General features: G+C 39.7%; 1 protein-coding gene across 10 annotated transcripts in view; it reads right to left on the reverse strand.

The window, feature by feature from the left end:
- The window catches only part of FMNL2 (formin like 2), a 328,925-nt gene that overhangs the window by 80,855 nt on the left and 232,257 nt on the right, over window positions 1-15,813 (reverse strand). For all 10 annotated transcript variants that reach the window (XR_004370380.2, XM_032755709.2, XM_032755713.2 and 7 more), the window contains exons 5-6: window positions 11,796-11,879; window positions 8,059-8,211 (exon numbers count right to left, since the gene is read on the reverse strand). Coding sequence is in view for 9 of the 10 variants with exons in the window: in XM_032755709.2 (XP_032611600.1) it covers window positions 8,059-8,211; window positions 11,796-11,879 (237 nt within the window). In the remaining variant the exon portion in view is untranslated. The remainder of the gene's footprint in view (window positions 1-8,058; window positions 8,212-11,795; window positions 11,880-15,813) is intronic.

Here is a 15,813-nt window from a genome sequence, read left to right on the forward strand (position 1 = left end):
AAAAAAAAAAAAAAAGACGGGGGGGGTGGGGGGAGCTACAAAATTTTGAGCTAGTCCTTCATGTTTAAAAATACAAAGTAGTACATTCTTAAAAATAATAACAATGGCGGTAAATGTAAGCACTAAGTGGTGTATCTATGAAAATTCTTGGAGTAGAGGAGAAAGACCTCTACTCATAAGCTAAAAAGCTAGAAGAGATCAAACACTGGATTTACTCAGAGATTTGTATCTGTAATGACACGGTTTGGCTGTGTCTGTACCCAAATCACACTTTGCATTGTAGTTCCCATAATCCCCACGTGTCGTGGGAGGGACCCAGTAGGAGGTAATTGAATCTAGGGGTGGTTACCTCCATGCTGTTCTCATGATACTGAGTTCTCATGAGATCTGATGGTTTCATAAGAGGCATTTCTCCCTTTGCTCGGCACTTCTTATTGTCATCATGTGATGAAGGACATGTTTGTTTCCCCTTCCACTAGGATTGTAAGTTTCCTGAGGCCTCCAGAGCCATGCTGAGATGTGAGTCAATTAAACCTCTTTCCTTTATTAACTACTCAGTCTCGGGTATGTCCTTATAGCAGCGTGAGAACAGGCTAATACATGTAAAGTACCAAGCACTTAGAAAACACTAAAATGGGCCAGGTGCGGTGGTTCACGCCTGTAATCTCAGCACTTTGGGAGGCCAAGAGTTCAAGACCAACCTGGCCAATACGGTGAAACCCTGCTCTACTAAAAATACAAAAATTAGCTGGGTATGGTGGTGAGTGCTTGTAATCCTAGCTATCTGGGAGGGTGAGGCAAGAGAATTGCTTGAACCCGGGAGGCAGAGGTTGCAGTGAGCCGAGATCACGCCACTACATCCCAGCCTAGGTAACACAGTGAGACTCCGTCTCCAAAAAAAAAAAAAAAAAAAAAAAAAAAAAACCACCAAAATGGAAGCCGTTGTTCACCCAGTAATGTCCTGAAGTAACTCTGATCACCCATCTATTGTCTCAACAATATACACATATTTCTAGACATTCAGACTTATTCTAGTATGTGAGTTGTGTATATGTCTTTCTCCTTGAGCTTCAATACCCAGACTGCATAATACCACAGAACCTTGAAAGAATGTTTCCTGAATTGAACTAACCAGGCTTTCCTGGAGTCTAGCAAAAAGGTTTTCCACAAGCCTTCTATGGAGCTTCCATGCCAACATTTCTGAGATTCATAATATCTAAGCCCTAATGGGAACAAGTAAAAAAAAGCTATATTTTCTCTCTGACAAAAAGCATTTTTGTAAGCAAAATGCAGTCTGTCACACTATTCAGATGTCAAACTAATATCTACCTATAAATAAAGAATAGTATAGAACTCCCTCTGAAGCTGATGTAAGGGTTCAACCCACTGAAATGCAACACCAACGAGGTATGTTACAGAATTTGGCAGAATTGTACCAGTCTTTTATGGTTCCAAGGTCTGGGCTCATAGAACTTTAACCAAGATTTGTGGTTTTAGGTTTCCTCTTTCTTATCCTTCAGACATGACATCACTTGGTCATATTTTTTCTATCAATTAAACTCATAAAATATATGATGCTAAAAAAAGGGGCCAGGCATTTTTCTGACTGTCTCTACAGCCAAAAGAAATAGAGCTGAAACTGTTGAATCCAGATAATTCAAAGGAGAGGTAGAGGGATCAAGAAGAGAAAGAGGGAAAGAAAGAAAAAAGTAAACAAAATTCCTAATGAACTTTTAAATTAGGCATTGAAATGCTGTCTATATGTCCCATTAGAGGACCAGATAAGAGCTAGATCAGAGCCTCTAATCAAAGGTTTCAGTGCATACTTTTTGAATGGAGCAAATGAAAGGGGAGGCTGGCGACCCATCATGTGAATGGAGAGTCACTATTAGCCTGATTTTTCATTATATTCCATTTGTCAAAGGCATTTGCTATTGGGGGAGCTAATTAATCAGGACATAGCCCCATGTAAAATGTGTCCAAGGAAACCATCTCACTCCTGTGACCTTTAAATGGAAATATTTCTATGTTCTTCCCATATTATCCCCTCTTTTCAAAAACCAACAAAATCATTGCCAATGAGCTGCAGTGACAATTTCACAGACTAACCTTCAGAATAGTACATAAACTGGCTCTAAACGACTTGCAGCCAGGCTCATCTCTTCACTGTCTCCTAAAGGAAGCATGCGGTCTTACCACCGAACCTCCGCTCAGACCACTCTCCTGACTTCTCCCTTTTCCCAGCCACTCCTCTGGGTCTTACTCATTGCTGTTTCACATCCACACCAAGTCCCATGAATCGCTCCCTAGGTTCTGCTGTTTACTCTCACCTCTACATTTCCGTCTTGTTAGAGTTCGTTACACTCACACGACATTTCATATATATGCTCATGTACACAAGCATGTGTGCACACAAACACATGTATACTTAAGTCCCTTGTCAGCCACAAATCATATACAAATATATTATTTAATATATCTTTCTGTATCCTTAGCCCTTGGCAAGGTACCCTTTACATACTAAGTCCACAATCAATCTAGCCCATGAAGGCACTGGACCACAGCTACAAGAATTTGCTGAGGCCTCCTCAGTGTTTTTTCCAAGCCTTGATAAGCCACTTCAATTCAAATCCTGCCTCCTTCACTTACCGTTCGACCCAAGGCAAGTTGTTTCACTCCTACTTCAGGCCCCCGTTTCCTCACAGTGGCATAACAGTAGCAATCTCACAGAGGCAGTAAACTGTGAACAGCAAATCCCCCGAGGCCCTTAGTACAGTGGCTGCCACACAGCAGACATTTAAGAAAAGCCTTTCTCACCAATAAAAATTAAACGCTATCTATATCTTTGTACCACTGAAAAATACTTTTAATAATTACTTCTATGAAAACCATCACCAGGAATGGGACTGCAGTGTTAAAAATATATAAACAAGGACCTACATTTGAATTCTTCATTTCTTCACGTAAATCCACTAAGTATACAAGTGGCAAATATTCAGATAAGGACTATTCATGAAATGCCATTCCATTAATTTTCTTGACTAGGCATGGTGGCTCATGCTTGTAATCCCAGCACTTTGAGAAGCTGAGCAGGAGGATTGTTTGAGCCCAGGAGTTCAAGAGCAGCCTGGGCTACACAGTGAGACCGTATCTCTACAGAAAAAACTAAAAATTAGCCAGGCATGGTGGCACACACCTGTAGGCCCAACTACTTGGGATGCTGAGGGGGGAAGATTTCTTGAGCCCAGGAGGTTGAGGCTGTAGTGAGCTATGATCGTGCCACTGTACTCCAGCCTGGGCAACAGAACAAGATCCTGTCTCAAAAAATCATCATCATCATCATCATCATCATAAAAACAAACTCTTGCTCGGGAGGAGTGTAGAAGAAATATTAATGGTAGTTAATGTATAAAAGGCAATGTGGACCTTGGTGTTGTTTTTAAAGAAAAGATATTATTGGAAAATAAACCGTTGCAATGGGAATATGTAAACTATGGGCATATTCAGGAAAGTAAAAGAAGACAAAAAACCTTTAAGGAAAAAATGAGCAGGATTACATAATTGCTTTGAAATGATCATCCTTGGTTACAAAGATCAATAGCAAGGGTGAATCTTGGTTTCTGTCTTATGACTCTCTCTCTCCACTGGACAGCTCTCCACCTCCATCACAAAGCACCTGTTCCTGAAAGGACAGGTTCTTCCCTCTTTCCCTAGCACAGCTGATCTTTATAAAGGGCTGTGCTCAACTCATGTTCTTTCACTTCCCCTCCACCTGAAGCAACCTTTCCTTACCCTGAGGACCAACTCTGGACATTGCCTAAAGTCCAGTTTAAATTTGTCCCTTCCTCCAAACCCCAAGTTAGTACTCCATCTCTTTCTTTAAAAACTCATTTACTTACTATGTCATTTCTTACTCGAGTTAGTAGCATTAACTTGGACCTTCTTAAAAATCAGTATTTTCTCTTGCATCTGAAATAACAGCCTTTGTCCTCATAGATCTGATGTGCACATATGTGCCTATATGGCATTGTTAAATTTAGTTAGCTCTGTAGCCACACTGACAGAAACCTATCTTAACCGAAGGCACACCACATTCTAATTTTAGGAGACAATACAAACCAGGTCTCTACTGCATCAATAGCAACGGTTTCCCTCTAGCCAAGCTGACAAATACATGGTAATACAGAATCCCATAGCTGATATGACTCAAGGGGTATGTTACGACATACAATGTTTAACAATCAATTTTGAATAATTAAAAAGTAAAGTATGACTACAAGGAGGAAAATGTGTGTCAACATTAGAATTTGGTAAAAAAAAAAAAACAAAAAAAAACCCAACCTTGTATTTTAGAACGCAGTGTTTGTCTTTTTTTTTTCTTGAGATTGAGTCTTGCTCTGTCACCCAGGCTGGAGTGCAGTGGCATGATCTTGGCTCACTGCAACCTCTGCCTCCCAGGTTCAAGCAATTCTCATGCCTCAGCCTCTCACGTAGCTGGGATTACAGGTGTGCACAACTACACCCAGCTAGTTTTTGTTGTTGTTGTTGTTGTTGTTTGTATTTTTAGTAGAGACAGAGTTTCACTGTGTTGGCCAGGCTGGTCTCGAACTTCTGACCTCAAGTGATCCTCCCACCTTGGCCTCCCAAAGTGCTGGGATTACAGGCATGAGCCACTGTGTCCAGCTGAACACAGTGTTTTTCATTTTTTCTTTAATCATGCCCATTTACAACGTGTTTTAAATTTCCTGAAATCTCATTTTTTTTTCTTCCAAGATTAACCAATCCTTTTGCCAAGTGGTATCAGATAAGATTACTGTGTCTGTCTTATTATCGGGAGATTAAAAAGAAGGAACTAAAATCTGCATTTGGATACAGAAGACATATACTCATTAAACAAAGCTACCAGAATAAATCATTTTCATAGAGCATGAATTTATATATTTTTCTTTTAAAAAAAAAAACCCAACCTGTGCTATTAAAATGCAAGATACTGTAAAGGTTCAAATTCTAAAAATGAGGAATCATAATATGATAACAGAGTGTATCAAAGTTTAAAAGGCAGCAGGCTTTATTCTAGTATGGCATGTTGGCACAAAGCCACAAGGTTATCATATTATAACATGGAGAACAGTCGGAATGCCCTGCCAGCACTCACTGTGAGCTCTCTTGGATGTCGTTTTCACCCGTGACTTACGAGATTTTCTGGTTTGAAGCCTCATCATCAGTGTGTAAACTGAAGCTGCTCCAGAGGCAAGAGGGGAGAAGCAGCTCTAGTGGCAATGGAACTGAAAATACTCAGGCAGAGAAACCAATCTGGTGGTGGCATGAGAGATTAATAAAACCAGAGAAGGAGACAGCAGGATGAGAAAGGACAAAGTAGAAGAGGAGAAGACAATCAGAAATGAGATGGCGAAAAGAAAAGGGAGGATGGTAAAAAGAAAGCCAAAAGTGAAGGCAGTGTGTGGAGAAGAGAAAGAAAGGGGAGAGAAGGAGGAAGAGAAAAAAATGTAAACAATCTTTGGGTATATGAAAAGCAACATGTAACATATGCCTGTACTTCTGATTGCTGTTTTTATGTCACAGATGCTACATCCAATGACCAAATACAGAATTAGAATCCAGACATAAATCCACGAACCACAAGAGCTGGAAAACTATTGATAGACATTGTTTAAAAAACAAAACAAAAATCTAAGCTTCAGGTCCTTAAGTGGCATGAAAGTTACTGCCTTGTCAGCTTTCTTGAGCTACTAGAAACCATAAAGCAGAATCAAAGGAAATTTAAATGTTCTGTTCTTGAGCTTGAAAATATTAAAACACAAAACAGAAGAATGTGGTACTGGTTTCTTAGCTGGTCATCTTCAAGCACACCTACCAACCAGAAACATCATATATATAATTCCTGTGTTTTTCCAGATACAATTTCCCTATCTGCATGCTTTTGGTCTGACTTTCCAATTTGAAATTAATTCTAGCCAGATCCACTTTGAAGCAAAACTGTGAAGCAGAACAGGCTGGCCTTGGATGTCCCTCGACCTCCAGCATCCAGGGTTACATCTCTCCTTGAACCTGGGAAGTTTCCCAGATTTTCCCGATTCTTCTGCTCTACCGGAAAAAATACTTTAAAAAGTAAGCATACTGAATTATTAACCAGAAAAACGAATCCTTATTGAGGTGGTAGCTTGGCAATATATGATACTTTCTAAGTGTCCAATGATAGAAAACCAAATTAAAACGTACTTCGTAAATTAAATCCCTTACAAATAATTACAGTTAAACTAGTGGTGAGAATTTCCATTCCAGTACCAAGGTGATCAGGAAATTCTTCAGACAATTAGCCTTTCTTTATATATCTGCCAAATCAGCCCATATATTCCTGCCCACATGTGAAGCTGATGCAGATTAGCAGGTTGCACAACCTTTGGCCTACTGCAAATATAATGAGGTGAATTGAAACACTGCTCTTAATATTGAATCAATTCATTCCAAACCCATTAACATTTTTTTCCAGTTCTAAACAAGGAAAATCTAGATGATTTATTGGAGGTATCATACTGAAATATCAAATCCTTCAGCAGAACTTAACTTCATTACAGAGAAATGTTTAACTTTCCATGACCAAAAACCAAGTCAAAGGGACAAGAGGTAATTAGACAACCAAATCCAAAGGTCTGAAAGCCACATATTCACTGGCTGCAATCTGACATATGCATTCTACTACAGTGACTGAATACCCGGAGTGATCGTAAACACTTAGGGAAATAATGTCCTCTTGCCAGATCATGCCTGAAATAAGATAGAAACACTTTAAGCTAGAAAGAGTAAGTAAGGGGGTAGGGTAGAAAAAAAGAAAAGAAAGAATAAGCAACATTTTGGAATGAGGGTCTTACTAATAAAATTTTGTGTTAAAATCATGAACCACAGAAACCTTTATAAACTTGTTCTAGATGATATCTCTGTCCTCACAGGCAGGAGTTTGATTTATCCACCAACATACAATTAGTATTAAGTGTTATGCCTGACAAATAACAAGCACAAAAATATTTTTCAGTGAATGAATGATTGTAGGTATGAGTGAATGAACAACCTCAGCAATATTAAACCCATTACTAGTACAGGTGGTCAGCACCAATCCTCCCTTAGCGTGGTACTATTTTAGCCAGGAGAGATGAGAAAGGGAATACTTAGGAGGAAATACAAGGTTGACAACTGGCTGGGTGTGGTGGCTGACGCTTGTAATCCCAACACTTTGGGAGGCCAAGGTGAGCAGATCACCTGAGGTCAGGAGTTCAAGACCAGCCTGGCCAACATGGTGAAACCCTGTCTCTACTAAAACTACAAAAAAAAATTAGCTGGGCATGGTGGCAGGTGCCTGTAATCCCAGCTAGTTGGGAGGCTGAGGCAGGAGAATCGCTTGAGCCCGGGAGGTGGAGGTTGCAGTGAGCCAAGATTGTGCCACTGCACTATAGCCTGGATAACAAGAGCGAGATTCCATCTCAAAAAAAAAAAAAAAAGTTGACAAGTGAAGCATATCTAATCAAAGGAACACTGCTTAATGGCATCTCACTAATAAAAATTATCACTTCAGCATTCTGTACCTATGGCTAAGAAAACACCCCACAGCACACAAGCTGAGCTACCACTGGAGAAATGAAAGACAGCGGAAGGACAAAGGGTAGGTAACAAGAGGCAGAGATCCCAGATCTCTAAGTGCTGCCTCTACCCTGAAAACAGTACCTCCATCAGGATGTCAACATTCCCCTGGTTTCAAAACCTTATCTGCCTATGAGACTACCCTGTTCTATCACTTGGCAGCAGAATTTTCCCACCTTCCATGCTGAATCAAAGTATGGTGTTTCCAGACGCTATTTAAAGTTATCAAACATTGCCCAAGGGAAGATCCCATGAACTCCTAAAGAAACTTTCATTTAGAGTCATTGCAAATGAAAGTGCTATGTGGCAATTTATGAGACACAGTGCCCAGAATCATCAAAAGAAGTAGGAGCCTGCTTTCCCAGTGCATCCTGCCAAAGTTACCTCCCGATTAAACGAACTCACCGCAGTGCAGAATGTCTTCCAGAGCGGGAGACACTGTTGCCCACAGGTGAGGGCAGGTTGCTCCCTCTGTGCAGGTCCTCGATGGACCTACTCCAGGGCTTTGATTTGTCCACCGAGCTCTCCACAGTACTCTCCACACTTTCAAAGTCAAAACTAAAACAAAAGAGAAATGCCATTGAAGACTGAAAAATTCACATTCACATGTATAAATGAACATGTATAACTTGCTGTTCCTACAAGACATCTGCACCTTAGTATGGAAAGTCTTTGTAAACAAAGAAAACTGGAAAGGAAATACAGTGGAATTTCTATGGGCTCAGTGTTGGCTTTAAAAATACAGAATGACAAATAATAGGTCTGGCAAAAGAATAATGGAACAATGAGCAGCAAAAATTAAATAGTGATATATTATTTGTATTTTATTTTATAAGGCTTGCTAACATATAAGTCACTAACATTGGTATGATGGAAGGGGGAAAAGATCTTACAGCTATTGGCCGGGCGTGGTGGCTCACGCCTGTAATCCCAGCACTTTGGGAGGCCAAGGCAGGCGGATCACGAGGTCAGGAGATCGAGACCATCCTGGCTAACACGGTGAAACCCCATCTCTATTAAAAATACAAAAAATTAGCCGGGTGAGGTGGCGGGCGCCTGTAGTCCCAGCTACGCGGGAGGCTGAGGCAGGAGAATGGTGTGAACCCCAGGCGGCAGAGCCTGCAGTGAGCAAGATCATGCCACTGCACTCCAGCCTGGGTGACAGCAAGACTGTCTCAAAAAAAAAAAAAAAAAAAAAAAAAAACTTACAGCTGTCTTCGTTTTGCTTTAACAAGTCAATATGTTAGGCTTATACTAATTTATTCCTACCCATCAATTTTCACTAAGCATTTTCTCCTAGTGTGTTGGCAAGTGTACTTTTCCAAGCATATGTGATACATTACTAGCAAAGTTATGGATTTGCTTTGATTTTGGAGTCTCCTCCCAGTGTGGTGCTCTTTAAAGTAAGATTGTTGTTTCTCTGACATTTTTTGAGGTTATTACTCATGTTAACCATGTTAGAATAAATGACAAGTTAAGTTGCTCATTCTTGTATAGTTTTAGGAACAAAGTTTTTAAACAGACAGGCTTTTGTGCTCCATGCATTTCGCCCCTCACAGTCAGTAACTGTGCTTTCTCAAAAAAAAAAAAAAAAAAAGAAGAAAAAAATTGTATTAATTAATTGTTTCTATCCATAGCAACACCGGATCAGACAGTAGAACAATCAGAAGGTAGCTACATTTCATATCCTCAGGAAAATTTTAGAGGATACTGCAGAAGAAAAAACAATAATACATACTAGAAATCAAAGTATAACTTTTTATAAAAGTATAACTGCCAAAATAAAATATCTGGTTAGAATCTTCATCTGAAAATTGGTGATGACTTTCACCTATAAAAGACTAATCAGATAGCAGAGATTGATGCACAAAGTCCATGGAGGCATCTGGTCACAATTCTGTCATGCCTTTGGCTGCAGGAGGTAATGCTGAACATAAAAGAGTTAGAATGGGGTAATCTAATAAAATTTTAACTGCTAAAAAGAGAAAGCAATCACTGAGATGAGAGAAGGTAAGACGAGGAGGGCATCCTGAAATCACTCGTGGCATTGACGCCCTCGCTAGGCTACTCTGCAGCTCCCACGCCATTCAGCGTGTGTTCCTCTCAGCTCATCCTCACTCTCACACAGCAGAAAAAGGAAACACACACAGAAATGAGTGCTTCTAGGCTGGGCACGGTGGCTCACACCTGAAATCCCAACACTTTAGGGAGGCCAAAGCAGGTGGATCATCTGAGGTCAGGAGTTCGAGAGCAGCTTGCCCAACATGGTGAAACCCCGTCTCTACTAAAAATACAAAAATTAGCCAGGCATGGTGGTGGGTGCCTGTAATCCCAGCTTCTCAGGAGGCTGAGGCAGGAGAATCACTTGATCAGAGGTTGCAGTGAGCCGAGATCATGCCACTGCACTCCAGCCTAGGTGACAGAGTGAGACTCTGTCTCACCAAAAAAAAAAAAGAAAGAAAAGAAATGAGTGCTTCTACTTTAGGGATGCACTATGAGCCTGTTGTCTCATATTCCATGGGCTAGGAAATTGTCACATGCCAAGGAAGAGTAAGAAATTTTTTCAGCTCATTAGTTTCAAGAAAGATGACAAACTGTATCCATATAAAATTCGTTATCTAATGAAAGCCAACCAAAACCAATAAGCAGTGTAAAGCAATTGCTTAAAAAACAAAACAAAACAAAAAAACCCACAAAGGTACAAGATTGACAAACGAAAGCTCTGAATTCTAATCTTTTATGCACTGTTGTCTCATGCTATAGACTACAGAAACTCCCTCACAGGAGCACCTCCTTTCCTGCTTGGTCTTATGTGAAGGTACATTTGGGAAAGCTGGCTGCAAGCTCTGTTGTCATGTAGGTAAAGGATTCATTATAGCCAACAAAATATAGCATGCTGTTCTTACCCATTCTTCCTGACATTTCTTAGTCTTCTCTGAATTGCAAAAATATTACTCCAGATTTTAAAACACCCAACAGGGTAGGTAATAGTATTTTCTCTTGTTATATTATATAAAGCATAAGGGAGACTTGCAGTGTTTGATGAAATGGAGATAGGAAACATCCTTTGAAGAGCATTTCTCAGGAAGGTAAGAACTTGTCTGTTGGTTTTTCTTAGTCCATTCCATCTAATACATGAGAGGTATCAGAACTGAAACGTATCAAGACAGTTTCAGTCAATAGTTTTGTTTCTGCATCTATAAGGTAGGAATAATTACAGCTTTCTCTTCACAAATTCTCAGGGAAATGATGGAGATTTAAGATAACATCTAGTTAAGTCTTAGGACTCTTTTGGAGTGAAGCAATTAAAAAAACAAGTTACTGCTTTTAAAACAAGAATGGAAAAGAAAAACCACCAAGGTTGAAATGTCTTTCGGTCAAATTAATGAACGAATATTATTGCTTCAATCTGTGTGTATGAGTGTGTCTGTGGATACTAAGATGCTTTTTGATTGAAGGAGAAAATGTGGAGAAGACAATATCTCATTCAGATGTACACTTTTGAGTCTTGTAAATCATTCCGGAAGCCAAGAAAACAGGAGAATTTTATGAAATAACAAAAACAAGGTTAAATAGGTTTATTTTTCTTTCCTGCTCTGACCCCAGTTTTTACTCCCCTTCAGCTTATGGGCAGAAAATCAAAACAATACAAATATCTACCAAGGAAAAAGGAACAGCCTCTTGTTACCTCTCCCTCCAGTGCCACTACGTTTGCTATCTGTTTCTGCAATCATTTTCTATGCACTTACTAGCATATACAAATATACATGCAGACATCATTTTTAAAATAAAAAGGGAGTCACTCTTTTGCATCGCGTAGTGATTTATCACATACCTCTTTCACTAACTGCTAGACTATTCTTCCATATATGTAACTTAAGCCCTAAAGAAAGCATTACTTTTGAAAATAAGGGCTCCTTAAAGGGTGATTTTTATTCACCTGTTTTACTTCTGCCTTAAAGGCATTTCTAATACCAATTATGTGATTTGTTTTTAGTTACCCAAACAGAAACAAACCTCCCTAAGCCCTAGCACATCTGCTTCTGAGTTTCTGCCCTCTGAGTGGTGTATAATTTTACCACTGAGTAGCATCTGCTGTGACCACATAAAATTCAAATGCAAGCAAGCCAAGTTTTACTTACGTTACTGCATACTGTGCAAATGAGAGATATTCCACCAGAACATCAAGACCTTTGTTTTCTTCATTCAGAAATTCTCTGACCCATCTGTTGGGGGAAAAAAAAAATCATTGAAGAAATTGATCACATGACCTGCCATGCAAAGGACACAATGTAAAGTTTTGTTTTCTCCACCAGAAACGTTCATTGCCTGAAAGGACATAGGGAGGAAGGCCTAGATTACTTCACATGAGGCAGGAGCTTTTCAGATACGGTAACTAAGAAAACCACAACTTCTTAATGTGCAAAAATAAAGGCCAAAAAGTACACGTGGGCCATCTTTGCATTTTACTGCTTAGAGGATTTAAGATAATCTGTAAGAAACTTTCTTTAAAGAAGGCACTTGCTTAATGTACTTTTTCCACCACAATTGATCTACAGCCTGCTTGTGGAAGGAAGCAAGACTATGTGGACAATGAGGCAGACGGGGGACATGACAACACAACCACAAAAATCCAGGCGGGATTCCAAATCCAAGTTCAACTCCTTGGCACACTAAGCTACAGAAACCACTAAACCAGCCAATGAGAGACCAGTGTTTATGGGCTTCTAGAAATTCAATAGGGATAATGATTTGCTTAACTTTTTCCATGAATGTTAAAACCTTTCAAAAAGCCACAGGCACCGCATACTATCATCAAGGCCGGCAGATGACAAATACCAGGTTTTTTTAAAAATTCATTTTTAAATAATACCACCTTGCATTTGAATGGTGCTCCATAGTTCATGGAGAATGCTTATACATTCTTATTTGTTCTTCATAATAATCCTGATAGGGGGGTCAAACAGAATCTTTAGGGAAGTGGATGTAAAATGTCGCCACCCCCTTTTACAGATTTCCTCCAGTGCATTCATCTTCAAACAACATATGGTACCTGATTAAACCTTCACGAAGTTTCAAACTCCAACAAATAATAAATTAAAAGATCTACTACTATCGCTGAAATGCCACTTGGGTACATCTGCCACCTGCATTCCACAATGGTTGCTTTCCTCCAGAAACACCAAGCTAAAAAGTCTGACCAGCTATGCACATGACAGCGACTATGGAAGCCAGTTTTGTTAGTTATTAAAGTAACAGTAGGACAATTCTACCAAGTATCCCTTAAGCATGAGCAACCCCTTGAGGTCTCTGTCTTAAAAGGCAGAAAACAATCCCATGGAATCAGGATATTTGGTTTTTTGTTTGTTTGTTTGTTTTAATTTTTGGCAGGGAGAAGGGGTTCTTTGTTTCATCCTCAAGCTCATTCTTTCTTCCAGTCCTGTCATCTCCATGATGCAAACCCAGCCCAGGTTTGCAGGTAGTTCCAGAAGGCAGCAAAGTGGGAAAGTAGAAAGATTGCCTTGTTTTTCCCCCCCAGGTGCCTCAGAGAGGCAACTGCAAAACCTATGCACTTGGCATAGCTGCCTGTAAACATATAACATTTAATTTAAGAGAGACCTGGAGTGGCAACAGTGGCAAAGAAAATACCACCTGGTAGGCCTCACAAAGTGCCTTTGTTATGAGACCTAGACAAAACTAACAGGGCTGGCTACTGGTGGAGGCCGAAGTTTCATTTCAAAACAGCCACATACACAATCTCACAGCATCTACTAGATACTTATTTTTTATTTATTTTAATTACTTTCTGTGGTGCTAGGTCTCAGGAGACATTTATCATGTTTAAATATTAGTAATTAGAAGCTTAGAAATAGTAAAAAGAATTTTTTCTTTTTTGTAACTGGCTGGAGACTTAAAAATCTGGAACTCAATATTAAAATCTAATGATTAGAAAATCTTTAAATTCAAGCCCCTTAGCCTTGCTTAGGCTTTTCCATTGGTCTGGCCTAGGGGCTTTGATTGTACAATTTAAACTGGCCCTTGGCGGTGGGTGTCTTTTTAATATGAAAAATAATCACGGCGGGGGGAGGGGGGCAGATTTTTCAGGGCAGTCTCAGTTTTACATATTCTCAGTAGCTCTTAAGAACACACTAATTTAGGAGCTAAGAGAAACAGCCATTGTCGTTTCTTCTGGTTGATTTTCCAGACGCAGCCTCTGTAGAGTGCAGACCATCCAGAATGCACTCAGTGCCTGCCCTTGTGTCAACTACTGGCAGGCACCTCCATCTCACTTGGAAAGTTCAGCCACCAATTGGACAAGAGGCAAGTGACCTATAGATGAAAAATTAAATTTTTTTAAGGTAGGAAATAGCCAAGTACAGCCAGAGCTACAATTCACTGAACATGCTAATATGCATATGTTTTAATGCAGGGATAAAGAATACTCATTGGCTTCTCTTACTTCACTTCAGTGTCCTTATCCGTGCCCTCATCGCCACTTCCTGACTTTCAGTGAAAGGGCCTCGAAGACAATTTTCTGAGTAAAAGGTAACAGCCTGCTGCCTACCTCCTAAAAAGTCAGCTAAAGTGTGACATGTTCTACCCCTGATTTAATGTCATGCAGTTAACATCTTTTTCAAAGCTACAAGATCCTCCCTGGGATTTGATCTAGTCCTGACACCCCTGGCTGCTTTAGGAAAGAATGAGATCAGTCTTTCAGAACTGGCTACCTTCCCCACTTCATCAAATGGTATCAGGTTACCTTAGCAAAGTCATTTCAGCAATAAGGGTAGGGATGATAAGAAAAAAGAGCCCCCATTTTTCTAACTATTATCCCAGTCCCTACCCCTTCTTGACTTGGAACTTTCTGTATTGGAGAGAACTGGCCACTTTCAATTGGAGTTGAAAGTGAACTTCTACAGAAATGAAGGAGTAAGGAAAGAAAACAGGTAAAGATAAAAACGGGCAACTTTCAAAGCAGTATCTGGAATCTAAAGGCATTCAAAGAATACGGATGCCTCATTTTGCAGATTTATGTAAATGATCATGCAAGGACTGTATCATATATTCAGGGTTCCTATAGCAAATTATTTCCATTTCACCTCTGTGCATGTTACACACACTTTTTAATATGTTGCCAATAGGCAAACAGTTTCAAATTGGGTGATCATAGGTTTTGGCAAGTTGAATTATTTCTGACTCTGACAGAAAGCATAACTTCCTGAGTGCCTCATGGATTCAATGTAATTACCATATGCTGTAAATCTGAATTTAGGCAAATTCTAAATCAGATGCTTAGGAGCTGGAAAAGACAGGGACAATGACAAATAGCTCTGGAAGAAATTGGGTGCAAGGAAGAGATGTAAGTGCTAATGCCAACGGTCACTGTTTTATTGTAGGCTGGTCACAGCTTGGTATCAAATCTTTGTTCTGGCTCCCCAAATCTTAGAACCTTATTTCTCCTCATATAGGTCTTAAGAGATGTTCCTGGCTTTCAATTTCTAAGATCAAGCCAAGTGGCCCAAAGTTGCACAACAGAAAGGAAAAAATAGTTAATTCCCTTTGCCAGCCTCCTTTAGAGAGAGGTCCTACAGACATATGTTGGGAGCTGAAGTTGATGAAAAATCACAAAAAGCAAGAGAAAGAAGCACTGTGCGGATTCAACACTGGTCATCAGATCTACTCTGTTAGGCAGTGTTGCAAACTGATTCTCAAAGTATAGCCCATACACCACTAGGGGTCCCTGAAACCCTCTCAGGCGTCTGTGAAGATAAAACTGTTTTCACAAAAATATTAGGACATTAGTTGTTTTCAATCTGTTGACACTGACACTTATAATGCCAAAGAAATACTGTATAAAACTGCTGCAACTAAAGAAGACACCTATTTATTGTATTTGTCACTCCGTGCACTCAGGAGGGGGAAAAGGCCAGCTTCACTTAAGAATGCCCTTAGATAAGCAAGAAAAAATATTGATTTTATTAAAGCTTTCTCATTTAGTACACCTTTTTCATTTTCAGCGTGACAAAACGGGAAGCTCACATAAAGTACTTCTGCTACCTGCCCAAGTAGCATGGTTGTCTCAAGGAAAAGCACCTGTGAAATTGTTTGAATTGTGAGCTCAACTAGCCATTTTTTCATGGAATGTCAATTTACTTGTAA

Source organism: Hylobates moloch, unplaced genomic scaffold, assembly GCF_009828535.3.
Source record: "Hylobates moloch isolate HMO894 unplaced genomic scaffold, HMol_V3 SCAFFOLD_1, whole genome shotgun sequence".
Classification (NCBI taxonomy): Eukaryota; Metazoa; Chordata; class Mammalia; order Primates; family Hylobatidae; genus Hylobates; species Hylobates moloch.